General features: G+C 63.5%; 1 protein-coding gene across 1 annotated transcript in view; it reads right to left on the bottom strand.

Annotated features, from left to right (window-relative positions):
- PPP6R2 (protein phosphatase 6 regulatory subunit 2) overlaps window positions 1-27,399 on the bottom strand; it is a 210,669-nt gene that overhangs the window by 52,027 nt on the left and 131,243 nt on the right. Inside the window, exon 17 of the mRNA XM_075599251.1 lies at window positions 7,358-7,476. Within this exon, the coding sequence (XP_075455366.1) occupies window positions 7,358-7,476 (119 nt within the window). The remainder of the gene's footprint in view (window positions 1-7,357; window positions 7,477-27,399) is intronic.

Here is a 27,399-nt window from a genome sequence, read left to right on the forward strand (position 1 = left end):
GACCTGGGAGATCACTGGGGAGTCTGCATCCAGCAGTGGGGAGACACGGGCTGGAGAGGATGGGATGTGGGAATGTGTGGGAGAGACGTGGAGAAAAGAGGCTGTAACCGCAGGACCAGGGAGATCACTGGGGAGTCTGCATCCAGCAGTGGGGAGACACGGGCTGGAGAGGATGGGATGTGGGAATGTGTGGGAGCGACGTGGAGAAAAGAGGCTGTAACCGCAGGACCTGGGAGATCACTGGGGAGACTTCGTCCAGCAGTGGGGGAGACACGGGCTGGAGAGAGTGGGATGTGGGAATGTGTGGGAGCGACGTGGAGAAAAGAGGCTGTAACCGCAGGACCTGGGAGATCATTGGGGAGTCTTCATCCAGCAGTGGGGAGACACGGGCTGGAGCGGATGGGATGAGGGAATGTGTGGGAGCGACGTAGAGAAGAGGCTGTAACGCAGGACCTGGGGGATCACTGGGGAGGCTTCATCCAGCAGTGGGGAGACACGGGCTGGGGAGGATGGGATGAGGGAATGTGTGGGAGCGACGTGGAGAAGAGAGGCTGTAACCGCAGGACCTGGGAGATCACTGGGGAGGCTTCATCCAGCATCGGGGAGACACGGGCTGGGGAGGATGGGATGAGAGAATGTGTGGGAGCGACGTGGAGAAGAGAGGCTGTAACTGCAGGACCTGGGAGATCACTGGGGAGGCTTCATCCAGCAGTGGGGAGACACCGGCTGGGGAGGATGAGGGAATGTGTGGGAGCGACGTGGAGAAGAGAGGCTGTAACCGCAGGACCTGGGAGATCACTGAGGAGTCTGCATCCAGCAGTGGGGAGACACGGGCTGGAGAGGATGGGATGAGGGAATGTGTGGGAGCGACGTGGAGAAGAGGCTGTAACCGCAGGACCTGGGGATCACTGGGGAGTCTGCATCCAGCAGTGGGGAGACACGGGCTGGAGAGGATGGGATGAGGGAATGTGTGGGAGCGACGTGGAGAAGAGGCTGTAACCGCAGGACCTGGGAGATCACTGGGGAGTCTGCATCCAGCAGTGGGGAGACACGGGCTGGAGAGGATGGGATGAGGGAATGTGTGGGAGCGACGTGGAGAAGAGGCTGTAACCGCAGGACCTGGGAGATCACTGGGGAGACTTCGTCCAGCAGTGGGGGAGACACGGGCTGGAGAGAGTGGGATGTGGGAATGTGTGGGAGCGACGTGGAGAAAAGAGGCTGTAACCGCAGGACCTGGGAGATCATTGGGGAGTCTTCATCCAGCAGTGGGGAGACACGGGCTGGAGCGGATGGGATGAGGGAATGTGTGGGAGCGACGTAGAGAAGAGGCTGTAACGCAGGACCTGGGGGATCACTGGGGAGGCTTCATCCAGCAGTGGGGAGACACGGGCTGGGGAGGATGGGATGAGGGAATGTGTGGGAGCGACGTGGAGAAGAGAGGCTGTAACCGCAGGACCTGGGAGATCACTGGGGAGGCTTCATCCAGCATCGGGGAGACACGGGCTGGGGAGGATGGGATGAGAGAATGTGTGGGAGCGACGTGGAGAAGAGAGGCTGTAACCGCAGGACCTGGGAGATCACTGGGGAGGCTTCATCCAGCAGTGGGGAGACACCGGCTGGGGAGGATGAGGGAATGTGTGGGAGCGACGTAGAGAAGAGGCTGTAACGCAGGACCTGGGGGATCACTGGGGAGGCTTCATCCAGCAGTGGGGAGACACGGGCTGGGGAGGATGGGATGAGAGAATGTGTGGGAGCGACGTGGAGAAGAGAGGCTGTAACCGCAGGACCTGGGAGATCACTGGGGAGTCTGCATCCAGCAGTGGGGAGACACGGGCTGGAGAGGATGGGATGAGGGAATGTGTGGGAGCGACGTGGAGAAGAGGCTGTAACCGCAGGACCTGGGGATCACTGGGGAGTCTGCATCCAGCAGTGGGGAGACACGGGCTGGAGAGGATGGGATGAGGGAATGTGTGGGAGCGACGTGGAGAAGAGAGGCTGTAACCGCAGGACCTGGGAGATCACTGGCGAGGCTTCATCCAGCAGTGGGGAGACACGGGCTGGAGAGGATGGGATGAGGGTATGTGTGGGAGAGACGTGAAGAAGAGAGGCTGTAACCGCAGGACCTGGGAAATCACTGGGGAGAATTCATCCAGCAGTGGGGAGACACGGGCTGGGGAGGATGGGATGAGGGAATGTGTGGGAGCGACGTGGAGAAGAGAGGCTGTAACCGCAGGACCTGGGAGATCACTGGGGAGGCTTCATCCAGCAGTGGGGAGACACGGGCTGGGGAGGATGGGATGAGGGAATGTGTGGGAGCGACGTGGAGAAGAGAGGCTGTAACCGCAGGACCTGGGAGATCACTGGGGAGACTTCATCCAGCAGTGGGGAGACACGGGTTGGGGAGGATGGGATGAGGGAATGTGTGGGAGTGACATGGAGAAGAGAGGCTGTAACCGCAGGACCTGGGGGATCACTGGGGAGGCTTCATCCAGCAGTGGGGAGACACGGGCTGGAGAGGATGAGATGAGGGAATGTGTGGGAGCGACGTGGAGAAGAGAGGCTGTAACCGCAGGACCTGGGAGATCACTGGGGCGACTTCATCCAGCAGTGGGGAGACACAGGCTGGGGAGGATGGGATGAGGGAATGTGTGGGAGCGACGTGGAGAAGAGAGGCTGTAACCGCAGGACCTGGGAGATCACTGGGGAGACTTCATCCAGCAGTGGGGAGACACGGGCTGGAGAGGATGGGATGAGGGAATGTGTGGGAGCGACGTGGAGAAGAGAGGCTGTAACCGCAGGACCTGGGAGATCACTGGGGAGGCTTCATCCAGCAGTGGGGAGACACAGGCTGGGGAGGATGGGATGAGGGAATGTGTGGGAGCGACGTGGAGAAGAGGCTGTAACCGCAGGACCTGGGAGATCACTGGGGAGACTTCATCCAGCAGTGGGGAGACACGGGCTGGAGAGGATGGGATGAGGGAATGTGTGGGAGCGACGTGGAGAAGAGAGGCTGTAACCGCAGGACCTGGGAGATCACTGGGGAGGCTTCATCCAGCAGTGGGGAGACACAGGCTGGGGAGGATGGGATGAGGGAATGTGTGGGAGCGACGTGGAGAAGAGGCTGTAACCGCAGGACCTGGGAGATCACTGGGGAGACTTCATCCAGCAGTGGGGAGACACGGGCTGGGGAGGATGGAATGAGGGAATGTGTGGGAGCGACGTGGAGAAGAGAGGCTGTAACCGCAGGACCTGGGAGATCACTGGGGAGGCTTCATCCAGCAGTGGGGAGACACGGGCTGGAGAGGATGGGATGAGGGAATGTGTGGGAGCGACGTGGAGAAGAGAGGCTGTAACCGCAGGACCTGGGAGATCACTGGGGAGTCTGCATCCAGCAGTGGGGAGACACGGGCTGGAGAGGATGGGATGAGGGAATGTGTGGGAGCGACGTGGAGAAGAGAGGCTGTAACCGCAGGACCTGGGAGATCACTGGGGAGACTTCATCCAGCAGTGGGGAGACACGGGCTGGAGAGGATGGGATGAGGGAATGTGTGGGAGCGACGTGGAGAAGAGGCTGTAACCGCAGGACCTGGGAGATCACTGGGGAGTCTGCATCCAGCAGTGGGGAGACACGGGCTGGAGAGGATGGGATGAGGGAATGTGTGGGAGCGACGTGGAGAAGAGAGGCTGTAACCGCAGGACCTGGGAGATCACTGGGGAGACTTCATCCAGCAGTGGGGAGACACGGGCTGGAGAGGATGGGATGAGGGAATGTGTGGGAGCGACGTGGAGAAGAGAGGCTGTAACCGCAGGACCTGGGAGATCACTGGGGAGACTTCATCCAGCAGTGGGGAGACACGGGCTGGAGAGGATGGGATGAGGGAATGTGTGGGAGCGACGTGGAGAAGAGAGGCTGTAACCGCAGGACCTGGGAGATCACTGGGGAGGCTTCATCCAGCAGTGGGGAGACACAGGCTGGGGAGGATGGGATGAGGGAATGTGTGGGAGCGACGTGGAGAAGAGGCTGTAACCGCAGGACCTGGGAGATCACTGGGGAGACTTCATCCAGCAGTGGGGAGACACGGGCTGGAGAGGATGGGATGAGGGAATGTGTGGGAGCGACGTGGAGAAGAGAGGCTGTAACCGCAGGACCTGGGAGATCACTGGGGAGGCTTCATCCAGCAGTGGGGAGACACAGGCTGGGGAGGATGGGATGAGGGAATGTGTGGGAGCGACGTGGAGAAGAGGCTGTAACCGCAGGACCTGGGAGATCACTGGGGAGACTTCATCCAGCAGTGGGGAGACACGGGCTGGGGAGGATGGAATGAGGGAATGTGTGGGAGCGACGTGGAGAAGAGAGGCTGTAACCGCAGGACCTGGGAGATCACTGGGGAGGCTTCATCCAGCAGTGGGGAGACACGGGCTGGAGAGGATGGGATGAGGGAATGTGTGGGAGCGACGTGGAGAAGAGAGGCTGTAACCGCAGGACCTGGGAGATCACTGGGGAGTCTGCATCCAGCAGTGGGGAGACACGGGCTGGAGAGGATGGGATGAGGGAATGTGTGGGAGCGACGTGGAGAAGAGAGGCTGTAACCGCAGGACCTGGGAGATCACTGGGGAGGCTTCATCCAGCAGTGGGGAGACACAGGCTGGGGAGGATGGGATGAGGGAATGTGTGGGAGCGACGTGGAGAAGAGGCTGTAACCGCAGGACCTGGGAGATCACTGGGGAGACTTCATCCAGCAGTGGGGAGACACGGGCTGGAGAGGATGGGATGAGGGAATGTGTGGGAGCGACGTGGAGAAGAGAGGCTGTAACCGCAGGACCTGGGAGATCACTGGGGAGGCTTCATCCAGCAGTGGGGAGACACAGGCTGGGGAGGATGGGATGAGGGAATGTGTGGGAGCGACGTGGAGAAGAGGCTGTAACCGCAGGACCTGGGAGATCACTGGGGAGACTTCATCCAGCAGTGGGGAGACACGGGCTGGGGAGGATGGAATGAGGGAATGTGTGGGAGCGACGTGGAGAAGAGAGGCTGTAACCGCAGGACCTGGGAGATCACTGGGGAGGCTTCATCCAGCAGTGGGGAGACACGGGCTGGAGAGGATGGGATGAGGGAATGTGTGGGAGCGACGTGGAGAAGAGAGGCTGTAACCGCAGGACCTGGGAGATCACTGGGGAGTCTGCATCCAGCAGTGGGGAGACACGGGCTGGAGAATATGGGATGAGGGAATGTGTGGGAGCGACGTGGAGAAGAGAGGCTGTAACCGCAGGACCTGGGCGATCACTGGGGAGTCTGCATCCAGCAGTGGGGAGACACGGGCTGGAGAGGGTGGGATGAGGGAATGTGTGGGAGCGACGTGGAGAAGAGAGGCTGTAACCGCAGGACCTGGGAGATCACTGGGGAGGCTTCATCCAGCAGTGGGGAGACACGGGCTGGAGAGGATGGGATGAGGGAATGTGTGGGAGCGACGTGGAGAAGAGAGGCTGTAACCGCAGGACCTGGGAGATCACTGGGGAGGCTTCATCCAGCAGTGGGGAGACACGGGCTGGGGAGGATGGGATGTGGGAATGTGTGGGAGCGACGTGGAGAAGAGAGGCTGTAACCGCAGGACCTGGGAGATCACTGGGGAGACTTCATCCAGCAGTGGGGAGACTCGGGCTGGAGAGGATGGGATGAGGGAATGTGTGGGAGTGACGTGGAGAAGAGAGGCTGTAACCGCAGGACCTGGGAGATCACTGGGGAGACTTCATCCAGCAGTGGGGAGACACGGGCTGGAGAGGATGGAATGAGGGAATGTGTGGGAGAGACGTGGAGAAGAGAGGCTGTAACCGCAGGACCTGGGGGATCACTGGGGAGGCTTCATCCAGCAGTGGGGAGACACGGGCTGGAGAGGATGGGGTGAGGGAATGTGTGGGAGCGACGTGGAGAAGAGAGGCTGTAACCACAGGACCTGGGAGATCACTGGGGGGGCTGCATCCAGCAGTGGGGAGACACGGGTTGGGGAGGATGGGATGAGGGAATGTGTGGGAGCGACGTGGAGAAGAGAGGCTGTAACCACAGGACCTGGGAGATCACTGGGGGGGCTGCATCCAGCAGTGGGGAGACACGGGTTGGAGAGGATGGGATGAGGGAATGTGTGGGAGGGACGTGGGGAAGAGGCTGTAACCGCAGGACCTGGGAGATCACTGGGGAGACTTCATCCAGCAGTGGGGAGACACGGGCTGGAGAGGATGGGGTGAGGGAATGTGTGGGAGCGACGTGGAGAAGAGAGGCTGTAACCGCAGGACCTGGGAGATCACTGGGGAGGCTTCATCCAGCAGTGGGGAGACACGGGCTGGAGAGGATGGGATGAGGGAATGTGGGGGAGAGACGTGGAGAAGAGAGGCTGTAACCGCAGGACCTGGGAGATCACTGGGGAGACTTCATCCAGCAGTGGGGAGACTCGGGCTGGAGAGGATGGGATGAGGGAATGTGTGGGAGTGACGTGGAGAAGAGAGGCTGTAACCGCAGGACCTGGGAGATCACTGGGGAGACTTCATCCAGCAGTGGGGAGACACGGGCTGGAGAGGATGGAATGAGGGAATGTGTGGGAGAGACGTGGAGAAGAGAGGCTGTAACCGCAGGACCTGGGGGATCACTGGGGAGGCTTCATCCAGCAGTGGGGAGACACGGGCTGGAGAGGATGGGGTGAGGGAATGTGTGGGAGCGACGTGGAGAAGAGAGGCTGTAACCACAGGACCTGGGAGATCACTGGGGGGGCTGCATCCAGCAGTGGGGAGACACGGGTTGGGGAGGATGGGATGAGGGAATGTGTGGGAGCGACGTGGAGAAGAGAGGCTGTAACCACAGGACCTGGGAGATCACTGGGGGGGCTGCATCCAGCAGTGGGGAGACACGGGTTGGGGAGGATGGGATGAGGGAATGTGTGGGAGTGACGTGGAGAAGAGAGGCTGTAACCACAGGACCTGGGAGATCACTGGGGAGGCTGCATCCAGCAGTGGGGAGACACGGGCTGGAGAGGATGGGATGAGGGAATGTGTGGGAGCGACGTGGAGAAGAGAGGCTGTAACCGCAGGACCTGGGAGATCACTGGGGAGGCTTCATCCAGCAGTGGGGAGACATGGGCTGGAGAGGATGGGATGAGGGAATGTGTGGGAGCGACGTGGATAAGAGAGGCTGTAACCGCAGGACCTGGGAGATCACTGGGGAGACTTCATCCAGCAGTGGGGAGACACGTATATTTACACCTTAGACCTTGTTCTTAATAACGGATATACACGGTTTTCCATCCTAAGTCGTAGCTTTGTGTGTGTGCTGCCTGCGTGGGGAACATACTCAGCGGTGTCATCCACTCACCGTGTCCTGGACTTGACCTGCGTCCCATAGCCGGGCTCTTTCTCCTCCCAGATGTCCTCATCATCATCAAACTGCTGGATGTGCTCGTTGCAGCAAGCTTCAAACAGGGCGTCGTTGGACTGCAGGGTGAGGGAGACAGGGCGGTGAGGGGCACAGGAGGGTGAGGGAGACAGGAGGGTGAGGGAGACAGGAGGGTGAGGGAGACAGGAGGGTGAGGGAGACAGGAGGGTGAGGGAGACAGGAGGGTGAGGGAGACAGGAGGTTGAGGGAGACAGGAGGGTGAGGGGCACAGGACGGTGAGGGAGACAGGACGGTGAGGGAGACAGGACGGTGATGGGCACAGGAGGGTGAGGGAGACAGGAGGGTGAGGGAGACAGGAGGGTGAGGGGCACAGGGGGGTGAGGGAGACAGGAGGGTGAGGGAGACAGGAGGGTGAGGGAGACAGGAGGGTGAGGGAGACAGGAGGGAGACAGGAGGGTGAGGGAGACAGGAGGGAGACAGGAGGGTGGAGGGAGACAGGAGGGAGATAGGAGGGAGGAGGGAGAAAGGAGGGAGACAGGAGACAGGAGGGAGACAGGAGGGAGACAGGAGGGAGACGGGAGACAGGAGGGAGACGGGAGACAGGAGGGAGACGGGAGACAGGAGGGAGACGGGAGACAGGAGGGAGACGGGAGACAGGAGGGAGACGGGAGACAGGAGGGAGACGGGAGACAGGAGGGAGACGGGAGACAGGAGGGAGACGGGAGACAGGAGGGAGACGGGAGACAGGAGGGAGACGGGAGACAGGAGGGAGACGGGAGACAGGAGGGAGACGGGAGACAGGAGGGAGACGGGAGACAGGAGGGAGACGGGAGACAGGAGGGAAACAGGAGACAGGAGGGAAACAGGAGAATGAGGGAGACAGGAGGGAGACAGGAGGGAGACAGGAGGGAGACAGGAGGGAGACAGGAGGGAGAAAGGAGACAGGAGGGAGACAGGAGACAGCGGGGCGAGGGACACAGCGGGGCGAGGGACACAGCAGGTGGCGAGGGACACAGCAGGGGGCGAGGGACACAGCAGGGGGCGAGGGACACAGCAGGGGGCGAGGGACACAGCAGGGGGCGAGGGACACAGCAGGGGGCGAGGGACACAGCAGGGGGCGAGGGACACAGCAGGGGGCGAGGGACACAGCAGGGGGCGAGGGACACAGCAGGGGGCGAGGGACACAGCAGGGGGCGAGGGACACAGCAGGGGGCGAGGGACACAGCAGGGGGCGAGGGACACAGCAGGGGTCGAGGGACACAGCAGGGGCGAGGGACACAGCAGGGGGCGAGGGACACAGCAGGGGGCGAGGGACACAGCAGGGGGCGAGGGACACAGCAGGGGGGCGAGGGACACAGGGGGGCGAGGGACACAGCGGGGCGAGGGACACAGCAGGGGGCGAGGGACACAGCAGGGGGCGAGGGACACAGCAGGGGGCGAGGGACAAAGCAGGGGGCGAGGGACACAGCAGGGGGCGAGGGACACAGCAGGGGCGAGGGACACAGCAGGGGGCGAGGGACACAGCAGGGGGCGAGGGACACAGCAGGGGGCGAGGGACACAGCAGGGGGCGAGGGACACAGCAGGGGGCGAGGGACACAGCAGGGGGCGAGGGACACAGCAGGGGGCGAGGGACACAGCAGGGGGCGAGGGACACAGCAGGGGGCGAGGGACACAGCAGGGGGCGAGGGACACAGCAGGGGGCGAGGGACACAGCAGGGGGCGAGGGACACAGCAGGGGGCGAGGGACACAGCAGGGGGCGAGGGACACAGCAGGGGGCGAGGGACACAGCAGGGGCGAGGGACACAGCAGGGGCGAGGGACACAGCGGGGGGCGAGGGACACAGCGGGGGGCGAGGGACACAGCAGGGCGAGGGACACAGCAGGGCGAGGGACAAAAGCAGGGGGCGAGGGACACAGCAGGGGGCGAGGGACACAGCAGGGGCGAGGGACACAGCGGGGCGAGGGACACAGCGGGGCGAGGGACACAGCGGGGCGAGGGACACAGCAGGGGGAGGGACACAGCAGGGGGAGGGACACAGCAGGGGGAGGGACACAGCGGGGGGAGGGACACAGCGGGGGGGGGGACACAGCGGGGGGGGGACACAGCGGGGGGAGAGACACAGCGGGGGGAGGGACACAGCGGGGGGAGGGACATAGCAGGGGGCGAGGGACACAGGACGTGGCTCCTCTCTACCCGCTGGATCTAAAGACTGGGTTTCAGTGAGCAGCACCAGAACCCATCAGCTGCGGAAACTCTAAGGGAGTGTTCATTAACAGACGCAGCGCTCCCTTTCTCGCTCAGTGACAGACACAGCGCTCCCTTTCTCGCTCAGTGAGACGCAGCGCTCCCTTTCTCGCTCAGTGACAGACACAGCGCTCCCTTTCTCGCTCAGTGAGAGACGCAGTGCTCCCTTTCTCGCTCAGTGACAGACGCAGCGCTCCCTTTCTCGCTCAGTGACAGACGCAGCGCTCCCTTTCTCGCTCAGTGACTGACGCAGCGCTCCCTTTCTCGCTCAGTGACTGACGCAGCGCTCCCTTTCTCGCTCAGTGACAGACGCAGCGCTCCCTTTCTCGCTCAGTGAGACGCAGCGCTCCCTTTCTCGCTCAGTGACAGACGCAGCGCTCCCTTTCTCGCTCAGTGACAGACGCGGCGCTCCCTTTCTCGCTCAGTGACAGACGCGGCGCTCCCTTTCTCGCTCAGTGACAGACGCGGCGCTCCCTTTCTCGCTCAGTGACAGACGCGGCGCTCCCTTTCTCGCTCAGTGAGACGCAGCGCTCCCTTTCTCGCTCAGTGACAGACGCGGCGCTCCCTTTCTCGCGCAGTGACAGACGCAGCGCTCCCTTTCTCGCGCAGTGACAGACGCAGCGCTCCCTTTCTCGCTCAGTGACAGACGCAGCGGTCCCTTTCTCGCTCAGTGACAGACGCGGCGCTCCCTTTCTCTCTCAGTGACAGACACAGCGCTCCCTTTCTCGCTCAGTGACAGACGCAGCGCTCCCTTTCTCGCTCAGTGACAGACGCAGCGCTCCCTTTCTCGCTCAGTGACAGACGCGGCGCTCCCTTTCTCGCTCAGTGACAGACGCAGCGCTCCCTTTCTCGCTCAGTGACAGACGCAGCGCTCCCTTTCTCGCTCAGTGAGACGCAGCGCTCCCTTTCTCGCTCAGTGACAGACACAGCGCTCCCTTTCTCGCTCAGTGAGAGACGCAGCGCTCCCTTTCTCGCTCAGTGACAGACGCAGCGCTCCCTTTCTCGCTCAGTGACAGACGCAGCGCTCCCTTTCTCGCTCAGTGACTGACGCAGCGCTCCCTTTCTCGCTCAGTGACAGACACAGCGCTCCCTTTCTCGCTCAGTGAGAGACACAGCGCTCCCTTTCTCGCTCAGTGACAGACGCAGCGCTCCCTTTCTCGCTCAGTGACAGACGCAGCGCTCCCTTTCTCGCTCAGTGACAGACACAGCGCTCCCTTTCTCGCTCAGTGAGAGACACAGCGCTCCCTTTCTCGCTCAGTGACAGACGCAGCGCTCCCTTTCTCGCTCAGTGAGAGACGCAGCGCTCCCTTTCTCGCTCAGTGACAGACGCGGCGCTCCCTTTCTCGCTCAGTGACTGACGCAGCGCTCCCTTTCTCGCTCAGTGACAGACGCAGCGCTCCCTTTCTCGCTCAGTGAGACGCAGCGCTCCCTTTCTCGCTCAGTGACAGACGCAGCGCTCCCTTTCTCGCTCAGTGACAGACGCGGCGCTCCCTTTCTCGCTCAGTGACATACGCGGCGCTCCCTTTCTCGCTCAGTGACAGACGCGGCGCTCCCTTTCTCGCTCAGTGAGACGCAGCGCTCCCTTTCTCGCTCAGTGACAGACGCGGCGCTCCCTTTCTCGCGCAGTGACAGACGCAGCGCTCCCTTTCTCGCGCAGTGAGACGCAGCGCTCCCTTTCTCGCTCAGTGACAGACGCAGGGGTCCCTTTCTCGCTCAGTGACAGACGCGGCGCTCCCTTTCTCTCTCAGTGACAGACACAGCGCTCCATTTCTCGCTCAGTGACAGACGCAGCGCTCCCTTTCTCGCTCAGTGACAGACGCGGCGCTCCCATTCTCGCGCAGTGACAGACGCAGCGCTCCCTTTCTCGCTCAGTGACAGACGCAGCGCTCCCTTTCTCTCTCAGTGACAGACACGGCGCTCCATTTCTCGCTCAGTGACAGACGCAGCGCTCCCTTTCTCGCTCAGTGACAGACGCAGCGCTCCCTTTCTCGCTCAGTGACAGACGCGGCGCTCCCTTTCTCGCTCAGTGACAGACGCGGCGCTCCCTTTCTCGCTCAGTGACAGACGCAGCGCTCCCTTTCTCGCTCTGTGACAGACGCGGCGCTCCCTTTCTCGCGCAGTGACAGACGCGGCGCTCCCTTTCTCGCTCAGTGACAGACGCAGCGCTCCCTTTCTCGCTCAGTGACAGACGCGGCGCTCCCTTTCTCGCGCAGTGACAGACGCGGCGCTCCCTTTCTCGCTCAGTGACAGACGCAGCGCTCCCTTTCTCGCTCAGTGACAGACGCAGCGCTCCCTTTCTCGCTCAGTGACAGACGCAGCGCTCCCTTTCTCGCTCAGTGACAGACGCAGCGCTCCCTTTCTCGCTCAGTGACAGACGCAGCGCTCCCTTTCTCGCTTAGTGACAGACGCAGCGCTCCCTTTCTCGCTCAGTGACTGACGCGGCGCTCCCTTTCTCGCTCAGTGACAGACGCAGCGCTCCCTTTCTCGCTCAGTGACAGACGCAGCGCTCCCTTTCTCACGCAGTAACAGACGCAGCGCTCCCTTTCTCGCACAGTGACTGACGCAGCGCTCCCTTTCTCACTCAGTGACAGACGCAGCGCTCCCTTTCTCGCTCAGTGACAGACGCAGCGCTCCCTTTCTCGCTCAGTGACAGACGCGGCGCTCCCTTTCTCGCGCAGTGACAGACGCGGCGCTCCCTTTCTCGCGCAGTGACAGACGCAGCGCTCCCTTTCTCGCTCAGTGACAGACGCGGCGCTCCCTTTCTCGCTCAGTGACAGACGCGGCGCTCCCTTTCTCGCTCAGTGACAGACGCGGCGCTCCCTTTCTCGCTCAGTGACAGACGCAGCGCTCCCTTTCTCGCTCAGTGAGACGCAGCGCTCCCTTTCTCGCGCAGTGACAGACGCGGCGCTCCCTTTCTCGCTCAGTGAGACGCAGCGCTCCCTTTCTCGCTCAGTGACAGACGCAGCGCTCCCTTTCTCGCTCAGTGAGACGCAGCGCTCCCTTTCTCGCTCAGTGACAGACGCGGCGCTCCCTTTCTCGCTCAGTGACAGACACGGCGCTCCCTTTCTCGCGCAGTGACAGACGCAGCGCTCCCTTTCTCGCTCAGTGAGACGCAGCGCTCCCTTTCTCGCTCAGTGACAGACGCAGCGCTCCCTTTCTCGCTCAGTGACAGACGCGGCGCTCCCTTTCTCGCTCAGTGACAGACGCGGCGCTCCCTTTCTCGCGCAGTGACAGACGCAGCGCTCCCTTTCTCGCTCAGTGACAGACGCAGCACTCCCTTTCTCGCTCAGTGACAGACGCAGCGCTCCCTTTCTCGCGCAGTGACAGACGCGGCGCTCCCTTTCTCGCTCAGTGAGACGCAGCGCTCCCTTTCTCGCTCAGTGACAGACGCAGCGCTCCCTTTCTCGCTCAGTGAGACGCAGCGCTCCCTTTCTCGCTCAGTGACAGACGCGGCGCTCCCTTTCTCGCTCAGTGACAGACACGGCGCTCCCTTTCTCGCGCAGTGACAGACGCAGCGCTCCCTTTCTCGCTCAGTGAGACGCAGCGCTCCCTTTCTCGCTCAGTGACAGACGCAGCGCTCCCTTTCTCGCTCAGTGACAGACGCGGCGCTCCCTTTCTCGCTCAGTGACAGACGCGGCGCTCCCTTTCTCGCGCAGTGACAGACGCAGCGCTCCCTTTCTCGCTCAGTGACAGACGCAGCACTCCCTTTCTCGCTCAGTGACAGACGCAGCGCTCCCTTTCTCGCGCAGTGACAGACGCAGCGCTCCCTTTCTCGCTCAGTGACAGACGCTGCGCTCCCTTTCTCACGCAGTGACAGACGCAGCGCTCCCTTTCTCGCTCAGTGACAGACGCAGCGCTCCCTTTCTCGCGCAGTGACAGACGCAGCGCTCCCTTTCTCGCGCAGTGACAGACGCAGCGCTCCCTTTCTCGCTCAGTGACAGACGCAGCGCTCCCTTTCTCGCTCAGTGAGACGCAGCGCTCCCTTTCTCGCTCAGTGACAGACGCAGCGCTCCCTTTCTCGCTCAGTGACAGACGCGGCGCTCCCTTTCTCGCTCAGTGACAGACGCAGCACTCCCTTTCTCGCTCAGTGACAGACGCAGCGCTCCCTTTCTCGCTCTGTGACAGATGCAGCGCTCCCTTTCTCGCTCAGTGACAGACGCGGCGCTCCCTTTCTCGCTCAGTGACAGACGCAACACTCCCTTTCTCGCTCAGTGACAGACGCAGCGCTCCCTTTCTCGCTCTGTGACAGATGCAGCGCTCCCTTTCTCGCTCAGTGAGACGCAGCGCTCCCTTTCTCGCGCAGTGACTGACGCGGCGCTCCCTTTCTCGCGCAGTGACTGACGCAGCGCTCCCTTTCTCGCTCAGTGACAGACGCAGCGCTCCCTTTCTCGCTCAGTGACAGACGCGGCGCTCCCTTTCTCGCGCAGTGACAGACGCGGCGCTCCCTTTCTCGCGCAGTGACAGACGCGGCGCTCCCTTTCTCGCTCAGTGACTGACGCGGCGCTCCCTTTCTCGCGCAGTGACAGACGCGGCGCTCCCTTTCTCGCTCAGTGACAGACGCAGCGCTCCCTTTCTCGCTCAGTGACAGACGCAGCGCTCCCTTTCTCGCTCAGTGACAGACGCAGCGCTCCCTTTCTCGCTCAGTGACAGACGCAGCGCTCCCTTTCTCGCTCAGTGACAGACGCAGCGCTCCCTTTCTCGCTCAGTGACAGATGCAGCGCTCCCTTTCTCACGCAGTAACTGACGCAGCGCTCCCTTTCACACTCAGTGACAGACGCAGCGCTCCCTTTCTCGCTCAGTGACAGACGCAGCGCTCCCTTTCTCGCTCAGTGACAGACGCGGCGCTCCCTTTCTCTCTCAGTGAGAGACGCAGCGCTCCCTTTCTCGCTCAGTGACAGACGCAGCGCTCCCTTTCTCGCTCAGTGACAGATGCAGCGCTCCCTTTCTCACGCAGTAACTGACGCAGCGCTCCCTTTCACACTCAGTGACAGACGCAGCGCTCCCTTTCTCGCTCAGTGACAGACGCAGCGCTCCCTTTCTCGCTCAGTGACAGACGCGGCGCTCCCTTTCTCTCTCAGTGAGAGACGCAGCGCTCCCTTTCTCGCTCAGTGACAGACGCAGCGCTCCCTTTCTCGCTCAGTGACAGACGCAGCGCTCCCTTTCTCGCTCAGTGACAGACGCAGCGCTCCCTTTCTCGCTCAGTGACAGACGCAGCGCTCCCTTTCTCGCTCAGTGACAGACGCAGCGCTGACCAGGCGATGCCCTGCGGGGTGTGACAACATAGCAGGGTTACAGCTGTGCCCCCTACGCCCGCCCTGACCAGGCGATGCCCTGCGGGGTGTGAGAACATAGCAGGGTTACAGCTGTGCCCCCTACGCCCGCCCTGACCAGGCGATGCCCTGCGGGGTGTGAGAACATAGCAGGGTTATAGCTGTGCCCCCTACGCCCGCCCTGACCAGGCGATGCCCTGCGGGGTGTGAGAACATAGCAGGGTTATAGCTGTGCCCCCTACGCCCGCCCTGACCAGGCGATGCCCTGCGGGGTGTGAGAACATAGCAGGGTTACAGCTGTGCCCCCTACGCCCGCCCTGACCAGGCGATGCCCTGCGGGGTGTGAGAACATAGCAGGGTTATAGCTGTGCCCCCTACGCCCGCCCTGACCAGGCGATGCCCTGCGGGGTGTGAGAACATAGCAGGGTTATAGCTGTGCCCCCTACGCCCGCCCTGACCAGGCGATGCCCTGCGGGGTGTGAGAACATAGCTGGGTTACAGCTGTGCCCCCTACGCCCGCCCTGACCAGGCGATGCCCTGCGGGGTGTGAGAACATAGCTGGGTTACAGCTGTGCCCCCTACGCCCGCCCTGACCAGGCGATGCCCTGCGGGGTGTGAGAACATAGCAGGGTTACAGCTGTGCCCCCTACGCCCGCCCTGACCAGGCGATGCCCTGCGGGGTGTGAGAACATAGCAGGGTTACAGCTGTGCCCCCTACGCCCGCCCTGACCACGCGATGCCCTGCGGGGTGTGAGAACATAGCAGGGTTATAGCTGTGCCCCCTACGCCCGCCCTGACCAGGCGATGCCCTGCGGGGTGTGAGAACATAGCAGGGTTACAGCTGTGCCCCCTACGCCCGCCCTGACCAGGCGATGCCCTGCGGGGTGTGAGAACATAGCAGGGTTATAGCTGTGCCCCCTACGCCCGCCCTGACCAGGCGATGCCCTGCGGGGTGTGAGAACATAGCAGGGTTATAGCTGTGCCCCCTACGCCCGCCCTGACCAGGCGATGCCCTGCGGGGTGTGAGAACATAGCAGGGTTATAGCTGTGCCCCCTACGCCCGCCCTGACCAGGCGATGCCCTGCGGGGTGTGAGAACATAGCTGGGTTATAGCTGTGCCCCCTACGCCCGCCCTGACCACGCGATGCCCTGCGGGGTGTGAGAACATAGCAGGGTTACAGCTGTGCCCCCTACGCCCGCCCTGACCAGGCGATGCCCTGCGGGGTGTGAGAACATAGCAGGGTTACAGCTGTGCCCCCTATGCCCGCCCTGACCAGGCGATGCCCTGCGGGGTGTGAGAACATAGCAGGGTTACAGCTGTGCCCCCTATGCCCGCCCTGACCAGGCGATGCCCTGCGGGGTGTGAGAACATAGCAGGGTTACAGCTGTGCCCCCTATGCCCGCCCTGACCAGGCGATGCCCTGCGGGGTGTGAGAACATAGCAGGGTTACAGCTGTGCCCCCTATGCCCGCCCTGACCAGGCGATGCCCTGCGGGGTGTGAGAACATAGCAGGGTTACAGCTGTGCCCCCTATGCCCGCCCTGACCAGGCGATGCCCTGCGGGGTGTGAGAACATAGCAGGGTTACAGCTGTGCCCCCTACACCCGCCCTGACCAGGCGATGCCCTGCGGGGTGTGAGAACATAGCAGGGTTATAGCTGTGCCCCCTACGCCCGCCCTGACCAGGCGATACCCTGCGGGGTGTGAGAACATAGCAGGGTTATAGCTGTGCCCCCTACGCCCGCCCTGACCAGGCGATACCCTGCGGGGTGTGAGAACATAGCAGGGTTACAGCGGTGCCCCCTACGCCCGCCCTGACCAGGCGATGCCCTGCGGGGTGTGAGAACATAGCAGGGTTATAGCTGTGCCCCCTACGCCCGCCCTGACCAGGCGATGCCCTGCGGGGTGTGAGAACATAGCAGGATTATAGCTGTGCCCCCTACGCCCGCCCTGACCAGGCGATGCCCTGCGGGGTGTGAGAACATAGCAGGGTTATAGCTGTGCCCCCTACGCCCGCCCTGACCAGGCGATGCCCTGCGGGGTGTGAGAACATAGCTGGGTTATAGCTGTGCCCCCTACGCCCGCCCTGACCAGGCGATGCCCTGCGGGGTGTGAGAACATAGCAGGGTTACAGCTGTGCCCCCTACGCCCGCCCTGACCAGGCGATGCCCTGCGGGGTGTGAGAACATAGCAGGGTTATAGCTGTGCCCCCTACGCCCGCCCTGACCAGGCGATGCTCTGCGGGGTGTGAGAACATAGCTAGGTTATAGCTGTGCCCCCTACGCCCGCCCTGACCAGGCGATGCCCTGCGGGGTGTGAGAACATAGCAGGGTTATAGCTGTGCCCCCTACGCCCGCCCTGACCAGGCGATGCTCTGCGGGGTGTGAGAACATAGCAGGGTTACAGCTGTGCCCCCTACGCCCGCCCTGACCAGGCGATGCCCTGCGGGGTGTGAGAACATAGCAGGGTTATAGCTGTGCCCCCTACGCCCGCCCTGACCAGGCGATGCCCTGCGGGGTGTGAGAACATAGCAGGGTTACAGCGGTGCCCCCTACGCCCGCCCTGACCAGGCGATGCCCTGCGGGGTGTGAGAACATAGCAGGGTTACAGCGGTGCCCCCTACGCCCGCCCTGACCAGGCGATGCCCTGCGGGGTGTGAGAACATAGCAGGGTTACAGCTGTGCCCCCTACGCCCGCCCTGACCAGGCGATGCCCTGCGGGGTGTGAGAACATAGCAGGGTTACAGCTGTGCCCCCTACGCCCGCCCTGACCAGGCGATGCCCTGCGGGGTGTGAGAACATAGCAGGGTTATAGCTGTGCCCCCTACGCCCGCCCTGACCAGGCGATGCCCTGCGGGGTGTGAGAACATAGCAGGGTTACAGCTGTGCCCCCTACGCCCGCCCTGACCAGGCGATGCCCTGCGGGGTGTGAGAACATAGCAGGGTTATAGCTGTGCCCCCTACGCCCGCCCTGACCAGGCGATGCCCTGCGGGGTGTGAGAACATAGCAGGGTTATAGCTGTGCCCCCTACGCCCGCCCTGACCAGGCGATGCCCTGCGGGGTGTGAGAACATAGCAGGGTTATAGCTGTGCCCCCTACGCCCGCCCTGACCAGGCGATGCCCTGCGGGGTGTGAGAACATAGCAGGGTTACAGCTGTGCCCCCTACACCCGCCCTGACCAGGCGATGCCCTGCGGGGTGTGAGAACATAGCAGGGTTACAGCTGTGCCCCCTACGCCCGCCCTGACCAGGCGATGCCCTGCGGGGTGTGAGAACATAGCAGGGTTACAGCGGTGCCCCCTACGCCCGCCCTGACCAGGCGATGCCCTGCGGGGTGTGAGAACATAGCAGGGTTACAGCTGTGCCCCCTACGCCCGCCCTGACCAGGCGATGCCCTGCGGGGTGTGAGAACATAGCAGGGTTACAGCTGTGCCCCCTACGCCCGCCCTGACCAGGCGATGCCCTGCGGGGTGTGAGAACATAGCAGGGTTATAGCTGTGTCCCCTACGCCCGCCCTGACCAGGCGATGCCCTGCGGGGTGTGAGAACATAGCAGGGTTACAGCTGTGCCCCCTACGCCCGCCCTGACCAGGCGATGCCCTGCGGGGTGTGAGAACATAGCAGGGTTACAGCTGTGCCCCCTACGCCCGCCCTGACCAGGCGATGCTCTGCGGGGTGTGAGAACATAGCTAGGTTATAGCTGTGCCCCCTACGCCCGCCCTGACCAGGCGATGCCCTGCGGGGTGTGAGAACATAGCAGGGTTACAGCTGTGCCCCCTACGCCCGCTCTGACCAGGCGATGCCCTGCGGGGTGTGAGAACATAGCTGGGTTATAGCTGTGCCCCCTACGCCCGCCCTGACCAGGCGATGCCCTGCGGGGTGTGAGAACATAGCAGGGTTATAGCTGTGCCCCCTACGCCCGCCCTGACCAGGCGATGCCCTGCGGGGTGTGAGAACATAGCTGGGTTATAGCTGTGCCCCCTACGCCCGCCCTGACCAGGCGATGCCCTGCGGGGTGTGAGAACATAGCAGGGTTACAGCTGTGCCCCCTACGCCCGCCCTGACCAGGCGATGCCCTGCGGGGTGTGAGAACATAGCAGGGTTACAGCTGTGCCCCCTACGCCCGCCCTGACCAGGCGATGCTCTGCGGGGTGTGAGAACATAGCAGGGTTATAGCTGTGCCCCCTACGCCCGCCCTGACCAGGCGATGCCCTGCGGGGTGTGAGAACATAGCAGGGTTACAGCGGTGCCCCCTACACCCGCCCTGACCAGGCGATGCCCTGCGGGGTGTGAGAACATAGCAGGGTTACAGCTGTGCCCCCTACGCCCGCCCTGACCAGGCGATGCCCTGCGGGGTGTGAGAACATAGCAGGGTTATAGCTGTGCCCCCTACGCCCGCCCTGACCAGGCGATGCCCTGCGGGGTGTGAGAACATAGCAGGGTTATAGCTGTGCCCCCTACGCCCGCCCTGACCACGCGATGCCCTGCGGGGTGTGAGAACATAGCAGGGTTACAGCGGTGCCCCCTACGCCCGCCCTGACCAGGCGATGCCCTGCGGGGTGTGAGAACATAGCAGGGTTATAGCTGTGCCCCCTACGCCCGCCCTGACCAGGCGATGCCCTGCGGGGTGTGAGAACATAGCAGGGTTATAGCTGTGCCCCCTACGCCCGCCCTGACCAGGCGATGCCCTGCGGGGTGTGAGAACATAGCAGGGTTACAGCTGTGCCCCCTACGCCCGCCCTGACCAGGCGATGCCCTGCGGGGTGTGAGAACATAGCAGGGTTACAGCTGTGCCCCCTACGCCCGCCCTGACCAGGCGATGCCCTGCGGGGTGTGAGAACATAGCAGGGTTATAGCTGTGCCCCCTACGCCCGCCCTGACCAGGCGATGCCCTGCGGGGTGTGAGAACATAGCAGGGTTACAGCTGTGCCCCCTACGCCCGCCCTGACCAGGCGATACCCTGCGGGGTGTGAGAACATAGCAGGGTTATAGCTGTACCCCCTACGCCCGCCCTGACCAGGCGATGCCCTGCGGGGTGTGAGAACATAGCAGGGTTACAGCTGTGCCCCCTACGCCCGCCCTGACCAGGCGATGCCCTGCGGGGTGTGAGAACATAGCAGGGTTACAGCTGTGCCCCCTACGCCCGCCCTGACCAGGCGATGCCCTGCGGGGTGTGAGAACATAGCAGGGTTATAGCTGTGCCCCCTACGCCCGCCCTGACCAGGCGATGCCCTGCGGGGTGTGAGAACATAGCAGGGTTACAGCTGTGCCCCCTACGCCCGCCCTGACCAGGCGATGCCCTGCGGGGTGTGAGAACATAGCAGGGTTACAGCTGTGCCCCCTACGCCCGCCCTGACCAGGCGATGCCCTGCGGGGTGTGAGAACATAGCAGGGTTACAGCGGTGCCCCCTACGCCCGCCCTGACCAGGCGATGCCCTGCGGGGTGTGAGAACATAGCAGGGTTACAGCTGTGCCCCCTACGCCCGCCCTGACCAGGCGATGCCCTGCGGGGTGTGAGAACATAGCAGGGTTACAGCTGTGCCCCCTACGCTCGCCCTGACCAGGCGATGCCCTGCGGGGTGTGAGAACATAGCAGGGTTACAGCTGTGCCCCCTACGCTCGCCCTGACCAGGCGATGCCCTGCGGGGTGTGAGAACATAGCAGGGTTATAGCTGTGCCCCCTACGCCCGCCCTGACCAGGCGATGCCCTGCGGGGTGTGAGAACATAGCAGGGTTATAGCTGTGCCCCCTACGCCCGCCCTGACCAGGCGATGCCCTGCGGGGTGTGAGAACATAGCTGGGTTACAGCTGTGCCCCCTACGCCCGCCCTGACCAGGCGATGCCCTGCGGGGTGTGAGAACATAGCAGGGTTATAGCTGTGCCCCCTACGCCCGCCCTGACCAGGCGATGCCCTGCGGGGTGTGAGAACATAGCTGGGTTATTCTTGTGCCCCCTACGCCCGCCCTGACCAGGCGATGCCCTGCGGGGTGTGAGAACATAGCAGGGTTATAGCTTTGCCCCCTACGCCCGCCCTGACCAGGCGATGCCCTGCGGGGTGTGAGAACATAGCAGGGTTATAGCGGTGCCCCCTACGCCCGCCCTGACCAGGCGATGCCCTGCGGGGGGTGAGAACATAGCAGGGTTACAGCTGTGCCCCCTACGCCCGCCCTGACCAGGCGATGCCCTGCGGGGTGTGAGAACATAGCAGGGTTACAGCTGTGCCCCCTACACCCGCCCTGACCAGGCGATGCCCTGCGGGGTGTGAGAACATAGCAGGGTTACAGCTGTGCCCCCTACGCCCGCCCTGACCAGGCGATGCCCTGCGGGGTGTGAGAACATAGCTGGGTTATAGCTGTGCCCCCTACGCCCGCCCTGACCAGGCGATGCCCTGCGGGGGGTGAGAACATAGCAGGGTTACAGCTGTGCCCCCTACGCCCGCCCTGACCAGGCGATGCCCTGCGGGGTGTGAGAACATAGCAGGGTTACAGCTGTGCCCCCTACACCCGCCCTGACCATGCGATGCCCTGCGGGGTGAGAACATAGCAGGGTTATAGCTGTGCCCCCTACGCCCGCCCTGACCAGGCGATGCCCTGCGGGGTGTGAGAACATAGCAGGGTTACAGCTGTGCCCCCTACGCCCGCCCTGACCAGGCGATGCCCTGCGGGGTGTGAGAACATAGCAGGGTTACAGCTGTGCCCCCTACGCCCGCCCTGACCAGGCGATGCCCTGCGGGGTGTGAGAACATAGCAGGGTTATAGCTGTGCCCCCTACGCCCGCCCTGACCAGGCGATGCCCTGCGGGGTGTGAGAACATAGCAGGGTTATAGCTGTGCCCCCTACGCCCGCCCTGACCAGGCGATGCCCTGCGGGGTGTGAGAACATAGCAGGGTTACAGCTGTGCCCCCTACGCCCGCCCTGACCAGGCGATGCCCTGCGGGGTGTGAGAACATAGCAGGGTTATAGCTGTGCCCCCTACGCCCGCCCTGACCAGGCGATGCCCTGCGGGGTGTGAGAACATAGCAGGGTTATAGCTGTGCCCCCTACGCCCGCCCTGACCAGGCGATGCCCTGCGGGGTGTGAGAACATAGCAGGGTTATAGCTGTGCCCCCTACGCCCGCCCTGACCAGGCGATGCCCTGCGGGGTGTGAGAACATAGCAGGGTTATAGCAGTGCCCCCTACGCCCGCCCTGACCAGGCGATGCCCTGCGGGGTGTGAGAACATAGCAGGGTTATAGCTGTGCCCCCTACGCCCGCCCTGACCAGGCGATGCTCTGCGGGGTGTGAGAACATAGCAGGGTTATAGCTGTGCCCCCTACGCCCGCCCTGACCAGGCGATGCCCTGCGGGGTGTGAGAACATAGCAGGGTTATACTTGTGCCCCCTACACCCGCCCTGACCAGGCGATGCCCTGCGGGGTGTGAGAACATAGCAGGGTTATACTTGTGCCCCCTACACCCGCCCTGACCAGGCGATGCCCTGCGGGGTGTGAGAACATAGCAGGGTTACAGCTGTGCCCCCTACGCCCGCCCTGACCAGGCGATGCCCTGCGGGGTGTGAGAACATAGCAGGGTTATAGCAGTGCCCCCTACGCCCGCCCTGACCAGGCGATGCCCTGCGGGGTGTGAGAACATAGCAGGGTTACAGCTGTGCCCCCTACACCCGCCCTGACCAGGCGATGCCCTGCGGGGTGTGAGAACATAGCTGGGTTACAGCTGTGCCCCCTACGCCCGCCCTGACCAGGCGATGCCCTGCGGGGTGTGAGAACATAGCAGGGTTATAGCTGTGCCCCCTACGCCCGCCCTGACCAGGCGATGCCCTGCGGGGTGTGAGAACATAGCAGGGTTATAGCTGTGCCCCCTACGCCCGCCCTGACCAGGCGATGCCCTGCGGGGTGTGAGAACATAGCAGGGTTATAGCTGTGCCCCCTACGCCCGCCCTGACCAGGCGATGCCCTGCGGGGTGTGAGAACATAGCAGGGTTATAGCTGTGCCCCCTACGCCCGCCCTGACCAGGCGATGCCCTGCGGGGTGAGAACATAGCAGGGTTACAGCTGTGCCCCCTACGCCCGCCCTGACCAGGCGATGCCCTGCGGGGTGTGAGAACATAGCAGGGTTACAGCTGTGCCCCCTACGCCCGCCCTGACCAGGCGATGCCCTGCGGGGTGAGAACATAGCAGGGTTACAGCTGTGCCCCCTACGCCCGCCCTGACCAGGCGATGCCCTGCGGGGTGTGAGAACATAGCAGGGTTATAGCTGTGCCCCCTACGCCCGCCCTGACCAGGCGATGCCCTGCGGGGTGTGAGAACATAGCAGGGTTATAGCAGTGCCCCCTACGCCCGCCCTGACCAGGCGATGCCCTGCGGGGTGTGAGAACATAGCAGGGTTAAAGCTGTGCCCCCTACACCCGCCCTGACCAGGCGATGCCCTGCGGGGTGTGAGAACATAGCAGGGTTACAGCGGTGCCCCCTACACCCGCCCTGACCAGGCGATGCCCTGCGGGGTGTGAGAACATAGCAGGGTTATAGCTGTGCCCCCTACGCCCGCCCTGACCAGGCGATGCCCTGCGGGGTGTGAGAACATAGCTGGGTTATTCTTGTGCCCCCTACGCCCGCCCTGACCAGGCGATGCCCTGCGGGGTGTGAGAACATAGCAGGGTTATAGCTTTGCCCCCTACGCCCGCCCTGACCAGGCGATGCCCTGCGGGGTGTGAGAACATAGCAGGGTTATAGCGGTGCCCCCTACGCCCGCCCTGACCAGGCGATGCCCTGCGGGGGGTGAGAACATAGCAGGGTTACAGCTGTGCCCCCTACGCCCGCCCTGACCAGGCGATGCCCTGCGGGGTGTGAGAACATAGCAGGGTTACAGCTGTGCCCCCTACACCCGCCCTGACCAGGCGATGCCCTGCGGGGTGTGAGAACATAGCAGGGTTACAGCTGTGCCCCCTACGCCCGCCCTGACCAGGCGATGCCCTGCGGGGTGTGAGAACATAGCTGGGTTATAGCTGTGCCCCCTACGCCCGCCCTGACCAGGCGATGCCCTGCGGGGGGTGAGAACATAGCAGGGTTACAGCTGTGCCCCCTACGCCCGCCCTGACCAGGCGATGCCCTGCGGGGTGTGAGAACATAGCAGGGTTACAGCTGTGCCCCCTACACCCGCCCTGACCATGCGATGCCCTGCGGGGTGAGAACATAGCAGGGTTATAGCTGTGCCCCCTACGCCCGCCCTGACCAGGCGATGCCCTGCGGGGTGTGAGAACATAGCAGGGTTACAGCTGTGCCCCCTACGCCCGCCCTGACCAGGCGATGCCCTGCGGGGTGTGAGAACATAGCAGGGTTACAGCTGTGCCCCCTACGCCCGCCCTGACCAGGCGATGCCCTGCGGGGTGTGAGAACATAGCAGGGTTATAGCTGTGCCCCCTACGCCCGCCCTGACCAGGCGATGCCCTGCGGGGTGTGAGAACATAGCAGGGTTATAGCTGTGCCCCCTACGCCCGCCCTGACCAGGCGATGCCCTGCGGGGTGTGAGAACATAGCAGGGTTACAGCTGTGCCCCCTACGCCCGCCCTGACCAGGCGATGCCCTGCGGGGTGTGAGAACATAGCAGGGTTATAGCTGTGCCCCCTACGCCCGCCCTGACCAGGCGATGCCCTGCGGGGTGTGAGAACATAGCAGGGTTATAGCTGTGCCCCCTACGCCCGCCCTGACCAGGCGATGCCCTGCGGGGTGTGAGAACATAGCAGGGTTATAGCTGTGCCCCCTACGCCCGCCCTGACCAGGCGATGCCCTGCGGGGTGTGAGAACATAGCAGGGTTATAGCAGTGCCCCCTACGCCCGCCCTGACCAGGCGATGCCCTGCGGGGTGTGAGAACATAGCAGGGTTATAGCTGTGCCCCCTACGCCCGCCCTGACCAGGCGATGCTCTGCGGGGTGTGAGAACATAGCAGGGTTATAGCTGTGCCCCCTACGCCCGCCCTGACCAGGCGATGCCCTGCGGGGTGTGAGAACATAGCAGGGTTATACTTGTGCCCCCTACACCCGCCCTGACCAGGCGATGCCCTGCGGGGTGTGAGAACATAGCAGGGTTATACTTGTGCCCCCTACACCCGCCCTGACCAGGCGATGCCCTGCGGGGTGTGAGAACATAGCAGGGTTACAGCTGTGCCCCCTACGCCCGCCCTGACCAGGCGATGCCCTGCGGGGTGTGAGAACATAGCAGGGTTATAGCAGTGCCCCCTACGCCCGCCCTGACCAGGCGATGCCCTGCGGGGTGTGAGAACATAGCAGGGTTACAGCTGTGCCCCCTACACCCGCCCTGACCAGGCGATGCCCTGCGGGGTGTGAGAACATAGCTGGGTTACAGCTGTGCCCCCTACGCCCGCCCTGACCAGGCGATGCCCTGCGGGGTGTGAGAACATAGCAGGGTTATAGCTGTGCCCCCTACGCCCGCCCTGACCAGGCGATGCCCTGCGGGGTGTGAGAACATAGCAGGGTTATAGCTGTGCCCCCTACGCCCGCCCTGACCAGGCGATGCCCTGCGGGGTGTGAGAACATAGCAGGGTTATAGCTGTGCCCCCTACGCCCGCCCTGACCAGGCGATGCCCTGCGGGGTGTGAGAACATAGCAGGGTTATAGCTGTGCCCCCTACGCCCGCCCTGACCAGGCGATGCCCTGCGGGGTGAGAACATAGCAGGGTTACAGCTGTGCCCCCTACGCCCGCCCTGACCAGGCGATGCCCTGCGGGGTGTGAGAACATAGCAGGGTTACAGCTGTGCCCCCTACGCCCGCCCTGACCAGGCGATGCCCTACGGGGTGTGAGAACATAGCAGGGTTATAGCTGTGCCCCCTACGCCCGCCCTGACCAGGCGATGCCCTGCGGGGTGAGAACATAGCAGGGTTACAGCTGTGCCCCCTACGCCCGCCCTGACCAGGCGATGCCCTGCGGGGTGTGAGAACATAGCAGGGTTATAGCAGTGCCCCCTACGCCCGCCCTGACCAGGCGATGCCCTGCGGGGTGTGAGAACATAGCTGGGTTACAGCTGTGCCCCCTACGCCCGCCCTGACCAGGCGATGCCCTGCGGGGTGTGAGAACATAGCAGGGTTACAGCTGTGCCCCCTACGCCCGCCCTGACCAGGCGATGCCCTGCGGGGTGTGAGAACATAGCAGGGTTATAGCTGTGCCCCCTACGCCCGCCCTGACCAGGCGATGCCCTGCGGGGTGTGAGAACATAGCAGGGTTATAGCTGTGCCCCCTACGCCCGCCCTGACCAGGCGATGCCCTGCGGGGTGTGAGAACATAGCAGGGTTATAGCTGTGCCCCCTACGCCCGCCCTGACCAGGCGATGCCCTGCGGGGTGTGAGAACATAGCAGGGTTATAGCTGTGCCCCCTACGCCCGCCCTGACCAGGCGATGCCCTGCGGGGTGTGAGAACATAGCAGGGTTATAGCAGTGCCCCCTACGCCCGCCCTGACCAGGCGATGCCCTGCGGGGTGTGAGAACATAGCAGGGTTATAGCTGTGCCCCCTACGCCCGCCCTGACCAGGCGATGCTCTGCGGGGTGTGAGAACATAGCAGGGTTATAGCTGTGCCCCCTACGCCCGCCCTGACCAGGCGATGCCCTGCGGGGTGTGAGAACATAGCAGGGTTATACTTGTGCCCCCTACACCCGCCCTGACCAGGCGATGCCCTGCGGGGTGTGAGAACATAGCAGGGTTATACTTGTGCCCCCTACACCCGCCCTGACCAGGCGATGCCCTGCGGGGTGTGAGAACATAGCAGGGTTACAGCTGTGCCCCCTACGCCCGCCCTGACCAGGCGATGCCCTGCGGGGTGTGAGAACATAGCAGGGTTATAGCAGTGCCCCCTACGCCCGCCCTGACCAGGCGATGCCCTGCGGGGTGTGAGAACATAGCAGGGTTACAGCTGTGCCCCCTACACCCGCCCTGACCAGGCGATGCCCTGCGGGGTGTGAGAACATAGCTGGGTTACAGCTGTGCCCCCTACGCCCGCCCTGACCAGGCGATGCCCTGCGGGGTGTGAGAACATAGCAGGGTTATAGCTGTGCCCCCTACGCCCGCCCTGACCAGGCGATGCCCTGCGGGGTGTGAGAACATAGCAGGGTTATAGCTGTGCCCCCTACGCCCGCCCTGACCAGGCGATGCCCTGCGGGGTGTGAGAACATAGCAGGGTTATAGCTGTGCCCCCTACGCCCGCCCTGACCAGGCGATGCCCTGCGGGGTGTGAGAACATAGCAGGGTTATAGCTGTGCCCCCTACGCCCGCCCTGACCAGGCGATGCCCTGCGGGGTGTGAGAACATAGCAGGGTTATAGCTGTGCCCCCTACGCCCGCCCTGACCAGGCGATGCCCTGCGGGGTGTGAGAACATAGCAGGGTTATAGCTGTGCCCCCTACGCCCGCCCTGACCAGGCGATGCCCTGCGGGGTGTGAGAACATAGCAGGGTTATAGCTGTGCCCCCTACGCCCGCCCTGACCAGGCGATGCCCTGCGGGGTGTG

Source organism: Ascaphus truei, chromosome 5 (assembly GCF_040206685.1).
Source record: "Ascaphus truei isolate aAscTru1 chromosome 5, aAscTru1.hap1, whole genome shotgun sequence".
NCBI lineage: Eukaryota > Metazoa > Chordata > Amphibia > Anura > Ascaphidae > Ascaphus > Ascaphus truei.